This window comes from Bidens hawaiensis, unplaced genomic scaffold, assembly GCF_021521415.1.
Source record: "Bidens hawaiensis isolate Kalapana, Puna unplaced genomic scaffold, B.hawaiensis_p1.1 tig00014897_1, whole genome shotgun sequence".
NCBI lineage: Eukaryota > Viridiplantae > Streptophyta > Magnoliopsida > Asterales > Asteraceae > Bidens > Bidens hawaiensis.
This window is the reverse complement of record NW_027492317.1, coordinates 252308-259989: the sequence shown is the minus strand read 5'-3', so window position 1 is coordinate 259989 and position 7682 is coordinate 252308. Positions and strand designations below refer to the sequence as shown.

At 39.7% G+C, this 7682-nt stretch overlaps 1 protein-coding gene across 1 annotated transcript; it reads left to right on the top strand.

Moving 5' to 3' along the window:
- The first annotated feature begins 1185 nt into the window (after window positions 1-1185).
- LOC143547953 (zinc finger CCCH domain-containing protein 19-like) lies at window positions 1186-6832 on the top strand. Its single transcript, XM_077039241.1, has 10 exons — window positions 1186-1686; window positions 1797-1876; window positions 1962-2146; window positions 2281-3259; window positions 3342-3469; window positions 3559-3618; window positions 3692-3742; window positions 3820-3890; window positions 3988-4139; window positions 4233-6832. Exons 1-10 carry the CDS (start codon window positions 1442-1444, stop codon window positions 6683-6685), a joined length of 4404 nt encoding a protein of 1467 aa, XP_076895356.1. The 5' UTR covers window positions 1186-1441; the 3' UTR covers window positions 6686-6832.
- The last annotated feature ends 850 nt before the right edge of the window (window positions 6833-7682 follow it).

The window sequence follows — 7682 nt, the reverse complement described above, 5'->3', positions numbered from 1 at the left end:
CAGTGAGATAAATCTCGTTATGTTCAAGGATCCAACTATTGAACTCAACCTATTCGCCCATTAGGGTGGCTGTAATGGGCGATAAAAAAGCCCAAAATGGAGGGGGGGGGGTGAGTTCTTGTCGCCTGGTGTGTGTTTGTGTTTATTAATATTATATATGTGTGTGTGATATATATATATCTATCTATGTATGTATGTATATATGTATGTATGTAATTACACCCCTAAAACAAAAACCCACCATTACACCACCGGGCCCCACATGACGAAAGTCGCCCCATTTTGTAGCCGTTCCACTACACATATCCTTATCACCATGTGCCGTTGAAACTAATAATGAGAGTAAGCTCAAAACTGAGTCACATGGAACACCAATATACCATTTGTACATGGACCACCTCGACTCTCAAGTAAGGATATTACCATTTGTACATGGACCACCTCGACTCTCGAGTAAGGATATTACCATTTGTACATGGACCACCTCGACTCTCGAGTAAGGATATTACCATTTGTTGTGCAAAAGGTTTGCAAGCATTATTAATTCTTATTGTCAGTATAGTTTTTTTTGGGTGTGAAACAATGTCAAACCAAAATACATCGGGAGAGGAACAACTAGAAATGGTTGTTAATACCCCGTAGACTGAGGAGCGAAAAGGAGGAGTCCGCCTGATGTGAGACTCGCGTCTTTCTTCAAACAGAAGGAATAGAGATAAAATCAAACCGATTGCTGACTTCAATTATCTATCTCATTGTGTCTTGTCTAGCCTCTGTAGTTTCATGTTGTTTTCATGCTCATAAGTTTACATCCTTAAAATCTATCATGTTACAATCATCAATCATCAAAGAATTCATAGCCTAACAATATCAAGACGTGCACACACATATATATTTACCGTTAAAAAAACATCAAGAACTAAAGGGGGACATGTGTCCCATGTAATTGCTTTAGCTTTCTTTCCCTTGGTTGGACATTCTATATTCCTTCATCCTTTAGTAGTTTGAAACAATGAGCTAGCCTATGCCTTTTGTGTGGAACATGTGTTACCCTTGATTTGGAGTTACAAAGTTGTGCCATAAAAGGTCCGAAAGAACCGCTACAAAGTCTAATAATAATAATAATAATAATAATAAAACCTAAAAGAATCCACAACTACACATTCAACGCTCTCTCTCTGTTTCGTGTAACACTGTCTGTCTGTCTGTCTGTCGTGTTGCCGATACAAAGCTACAACTTATAAAACTTAAACTAAAACTCCACCCGATCAACAACAACAACAAACACATCAAACGACGACGTACTGGTCAATCAAACACTCACCTCCATTTCTGACTTGAACCTACCCAATTCAATTAACCCAAAATCTAGGGTTTCTTTTATTCCGTAATTCATGCCGACCAATTCACTCTAACCTACTTCAGTTCAATTCAATTCTATTCAATGGAAGCTGACAGTCAAACCTCTGACCAAAGTCAACAACCGATTGAATCTGCCTCGAAGACCGTTGGAGATCCAGTGGATGCTGACGTGGAGTTAGCTAATGGAGCTGATACCGTGAAGAAGAGGCGTGGCCGTCCGCCTAGGGCTCAGGCCAAATCGCCGCCGGTTAAGATGGTGAAAGAAGAAGATGAGGATGTTTGCTTTATCTGCTTCGATGGCGGTAGTCTCGTCCTCTGCGATCGCCGGTTCGTGTTTATAATTGATGTTTTATTGGTTAGGGTTTGAAGTTTTTAAGTTTTGATTGAGCTTAATGTCAGCATTGAAATTGTTTATTTGTTGTGTTTATTTTTGCCAGAGGATGTCCGAAGGCGTATCATCCTGCTTGTGTGAAGCGAGACGAGGCGTTTTTCCGGTCCAAAGCTAAATGGAATTGTGGTATGTTTTAACTTTTAAGGTGTGTTTAAGTTAAGTTGTTAGAAGTTAGAACAATTAATGTTTATGGTGTTTGAATGGATTTCAGGTTGGCATATATGTAGTGTATGCCAGAAGGCAGCTCATCATATGTGCTATACATGTACGTATTCGTTGTGCAAGGGGTGCATAAAGAATGCTGAGTATGTTTGTGTTAGAGATAAAGGCTTTTGCACCGTCTGCATGAAAACAATCATGCTGATTGAAAACGGTGGGCAAGAAAAAGATGAGAAGGTATGTTGCATTATTTATATTATATCCAGTATACCGTGAATCCATGATATTAAATTTGTAATCTAAGTTTGGGATTTTTGTAATTGTGCTACCATATTTAGAAACTTAAATAATGTATTAACCGTTATGACAAGGCACAAGTGGATTTTGATGACAAAACTAGTTGGGAGTATCTTTTCAAGGTGTATTGGATCTATTTAAAAGGAAAGTTATCTTTAACAATCGATGAGCTTACTCAAGCTAAAAATCCACTTAAAGAAGCTAGTTCAATGACTCCAGTTGTTACAACAACTAGTGCTCAAAATGGAGAAATTGATATGAAAAACATTAAACCAGACGTGTCTCAGAATGTGGAGGCAAGTGAATCCAAAAGAAGAAAAACAGCTATTACATCAACAGTTGTACATAATGGAGACATTGATGTGAAAAACATTATACCAGACACGTCTCAGAATCTGGAGGCAATTGAGTCGAAAAGAAGAAAAACAGATGAACAGATTAGTGTAGTACCTCATAAGGAAACTGTTATTACAAAAAAACTGCGTACTGACTGGGCAACTAAAGAGCTTTTAGAATTTGTTGCGCACATGAAAAATGGTGATACATCAATGCTGACTCAGTTTAATGTTCAAGAACTTATGTTAGAGTACATAAAAAGAAACAATCTTCGAGACCCTAGAAAGAAAAGTCAAATCGTATGTGATTCGAGGCTAAAGATTCTGTTTGGGAAACCACGCGTTGGTCATTTTGAAATGCTGAAGCTTCTAGAATTTCATTTTTTCATAAACGAAGATCTCCCAAAGAACACAATCAAGAGTATTGCAAAACAGGTTGACCATGATTGGAATATTGATAATATGGTGGTAGTGGGAAAAGAAAAGAAAAGAAAAAACCACAAGAAAACTGAAGAGCGTCCCCCACAAAATAAAGTAGATGATTATGCTGCCATTGATGTTCATAATATGAACTTAATATACCTGCGCCGGAAGTTAATGGAAAATCTTAATGAAGATAAGGAAAATTTTCAAAAAAAGGTGGTTGGTGCGATCGTTAGAATAAGAATAACTGGTAGTGATCAGAAGCATGACATGTACAGACTTGTTCAAGTTGTAGGTAATGGCATGTTAGCAATTAATACTATTTTTTGGAGCCATTGTGTAGGAGGCCCCACTGAAATTATGGTACATGTTTGCAGGTACAAGTAAGGCAGATAAACCATATAAATTTGGCAACATGTCTGCAGATGTTGTGCTTGAAGTATTAAATTTGGACAAGAAGGAAACCGTGTCAATCGCTACAATTTCAAATCAAGATCTTTCCGAGGTGACAGTTGTTTTTGTTTGTATAATGATCATAATTTGTAAAACATAATATATTGGTATTAATACATATTATGCTCTTTCTGTTTTCAGGACGAATGCAGGCGTTTGAGACAAAGTATAAAATGTGGGCTTGTAAAACGCTTTACTGTAGTAAGTTTTTTGTGTTGTTAACTTATTATTTTTATTTTCTTCTTTTTTTTTGCTAAATTTGTGCTTGATTTAGGGGGATATACAGGACAAGGCGGTGTCCCTTCAATCTGCGAGGCTCAATGATGTGAGTTATAGTAGGATTTATTATTGTTTTGAATTATATTTATGGGTTTAGAATTTATTTTTCTTTCTATATTTTAGTTGATGGAAGCAGAGACATTGCGGCTTAATAATCTCCGCGATCGAGCTAGTGAAAAAGGGCATAAGAAGGGATATCCTTTGATGCTGATAAATTACTCGTTATTTATTTACTTTGTATTTTCCATAATAATATTATTCGTCTGAAGGGACCTCCTTGACAAATTTCACTCTTAGAGAATATGTTGAGAAACTACAACTTCTTAAGACACCCGAGGAGCGTGAGCGCAGATTGCGGGAGATTCCTGAGGTTCATTCGGATCCTAAAATGAATCCAGATTATGAAAGCGATGACACCGAGGAATATTTTAATAAAGAACAGGGTTGGTTTTATCTTTCTTGAAACATATCTCTTGTGTTACTTTAAACATATTGTCACAATACCTATTGTAATTTTATATAATGTATTTCTACAGAACACACGAAACCGAAGTATACTGCAATTAGTCGTAAAAGCACAAGCTCTATACAAAAAGGAAAAGATCTTTCAAATAGTATTACTAGCAGGTCATGGAAAACTGAAGAGGGTCTTACTCCTACCAAGGTTACAGGGAGAATAAATATGAAAAGAGATGGTCACGGGCCTGGTAGTTCGGGTCGACCACATAGTCAAGTTGATTATAATGGGTCAACCATCGCCAACCGCAGTCATACCTCTGCATCAGAAACATCTACTTCAACCAACACAGTGAAGAACACCCCAGTTTCCAACTATAGCGAATTAGAAAAAGTGTGGCATTATCGGGATCCGAGTGGAAAAATTCAAGGCCCATTTTGTATGGTACAGTTGCAGAAATGGAGTACAACTGGATACTTTCCAGAAGATATGAAGATATGGACGAATCGGGAGGATGAATCTTTACTCTTAAATGATGTTTTAAAACAGCAATTGAACGTTAAAACATCCACTGATAAAGTTGGTATTCGGATCGAGGGTCTCACAGTTCGTACCACTAATCTATCGTCTCCACAAAAATCAGTCAACCACGAGAAATTATCCAGTTCACATGGTTCTACGGGACAATCTTCTGTACCAAACTGGATTGCCAACGGTACCACTAACACCACTTCTTTTGGAAAGTCAAAAGAGTCAAACATGACGGGTCTGGCTAGCCCTACACCAGCGGGTAACAGTGTGGATACCAAAAATGTGTCTTCAGTTTTTGATATTGCAAATGCAGAGATCGGGGACTTACCGAGTCCGACACCAAAGGAGACGATGGCCCGTGTAGTTGAAAAGGTTCAAAATGGTGTAGATGAAAAGGTTCAAAATGACGCAGATAAAGAAGTCGGGAAAGTTGGTGTGGCCCAGCTTCCGGAAACAGCTAAAGATTGGACTGGATATTCGCCTACTGATCGTGCTGTTACTACAAGTACTGACATGGAGCTAGCTAGACCTTCATCATCTTCACCTTCATCACAGCCAAAGGAGACGGCGGCCCTTGTAGATGAAAAGGCTCAAAATAGTGTAGATGAAAAGACTCAAAACGGTGTAGATGAAAAGGTTCAAAATGGTGTAGATGAAAAGGTTCAAAATGATGCAGATAAAGAAACCGGGAATGTTGGTGTGGCCCAGCTTCCTGAAACAACTAAAGAATGGACTGGATATTCGCCTACGGATCGTGCTGTTACTACAAGTACTTACATGGAGCAAGCTATGCCTTCATCATCTGCAACATCATCACAACCGAAGGAGATGACTGCCCATGTAGATGAAAAGGTTCAAAATGATGCAGATAAAGAAGTCGGGAATGTCGGTGGGGCCCAGCTTCCGGAAACAGTTCAAGAATGGACTGAATATTCGCCTACTGATCGTGCTGTTACTACAAGTGCTGACATGGAGCAAACTATACCTTCATCATCTGCACCATCATCACAGCCTGGATATGATTATATGTCAGCCTGGCAAGGTGTTCGCGAAACAATCGAGTTTAGCACCTTGGCGGAAGAATCTGTTTCAGATTTGTTGGCTGAGGTGGATGCAATGGAGTCTCAAAATGGTTTCCCTTCACCTACATCAAGAAGGAACAACTTTGTAGAGGATTTGTTTAATGGATCTTTTGACGACTTCAGTCCCACCCCTCATATTCAGGGTTCAAGAAATCACCCCTTTAGTTCCAATGAAACGGAGATACATTTACCGTTTCAACCAACCACCACCGCCACAACGACCACAACCACCACCACCACGGTGGTGTCTTCTCAAGGCAACAACAATAATGCATTTGATTTGGTTAGAAGCTCTACTGATTTACAGTTCAAGTGGCCTGGAATACCCACGGAATCTATTTCCAAAGACGTGATTGATTTGAATATCATAAAAGCTGATGTGAGAGAAAGAGGAACCAACGCTTCTGAAACGAGCCATGATTTGGGTGACCACACCGAACCCACGCCAACAAAGTCAAAGGACACCAGCCCTGAATTGGTACTGCAGTTTAGAACCAACCACAAGGAAGCAGGTGATGGAGCGGGACCTGCAATGATTGACACTGCCGAACCTCCACCCCCATCCCAACCACCAAGACTTGACCTCCGACAAAGTAGCATGAATAATTTTGGAAGACCGGGTAAAGAATTGACCCAGGCCGCTCCATATTTAAGCACGAGTCTGGGCATGACTGTAGGATGGGACCCACACCAACAAGGTTACGGTGGGGAGAGATTTAGCAAGGTTGAGGAATCAGGTTCAGGGTATAGTAGGAACGGTAAACCTTGGGTTAGACAGCTTTCGTTTGGTAGTGGCGGCAATAGTGGTGGTAGTACTAGTGGTTATTCAAGAGCACCGCCAAAAGGGCAGCGTATTTGTAAATTTTACGAGAGTGGGCGGTGTAGAAGGGGAGCTGCCTGCAACTATTGGCATCCATGAGTTGACTTGAAGGCCTGTTATATCTATTGTTGACCATGTATGTATAAGCCATATATTTATAAAGCATGTGTCTTACTGCTGTATGTGGTTGTAAGTTGTAACAATCATGATTTGATTGGCTGAGAGTGTATCAGTCTTGATTCTCAATACCATTTTTCCCTTGACTTCCAAAACTTGTCACTTAACCCTGTGATCAGGTATGATCGCTTGGGATTGTCTGGGCCATAAATACATGTGCAATGGGCTTAATAAAATCAACATTAGCGGCTGGCCCAAATGGTAAAAACATGATTATTTGGATACTGGTAGAATACTTAACAATCACTCGTTTTCTTAGTAAAAAAAGAATATTCTTAGTGACCTGGTGGTTGGTTTTAAAAATTTATGCGGTTATAGAATGGGAATGGTTAGAGGTGCACAAAAAACCCGAACCCGGAACCGGACCCGAAATAAATACCCGGAACCGGTTTTTCTAATACCCGAACCCGAACCCGACCCTACCCGTAGGGTACGGATAGGGTATGCATTTTGGTACTAAAACCCGAACCCGAACCGGACCCGATTTGTACCCGGTAATACCCGAAAACCCGATTTGTACCCGGTAATACCCGAACCCGGAACCGAGGTTTTCCAATACTCGAAACCGGGTATTTCAAATACCCGATGTATACCCGAAAAATACCTTAAAAATACCCGAATAATACCCCTAAAAAGTGTAAACTTTTAAAAAAATCCAATCTATATAAAAAAATACCGGAAAAAAACCCGAAAAAACCCGTAAATAGAGTTTTTTCAATACCCGATAATAGAGTATTCAAATACCCGGTTTTAGTATACCCGGTTCTATACCCTACCCGAACCCGATGCATAGGGTATGATTTTTAGAGACAATACCCGGTCATACCCGAACCCTACCCGATTATTACCAATACCCGGTCATACCCGAACCCGGGTATTTAGAAAACCCGATTTATGTACCTCTAGGTATGTTATTAGG

Bases quoted from the DNA above. Each gene is read 5' to 3' on its own strand.
- LOC143547953 (XM_077039241.1), top strand. From the start codon at position 1,442: ATGGAAGCTGACAGTCAAACCTCTGACCAAAGTCAACAACCGATTGAA. The intron at 3,619-3,691 runs GTAAGTTTTTTG...TGCTTGATTTAG, and splicing joins TTGTAAAACGCTTTACTGTA to GGGGATATACAGGACAAGGC. The intron at 3,891-3,987 runs ATATCCTTTGAT...GACAAATTTCAC, and splicing joins GAAAAAGGGCATAAGAAGGG to TCTTAGAGAATATGTTGAGA.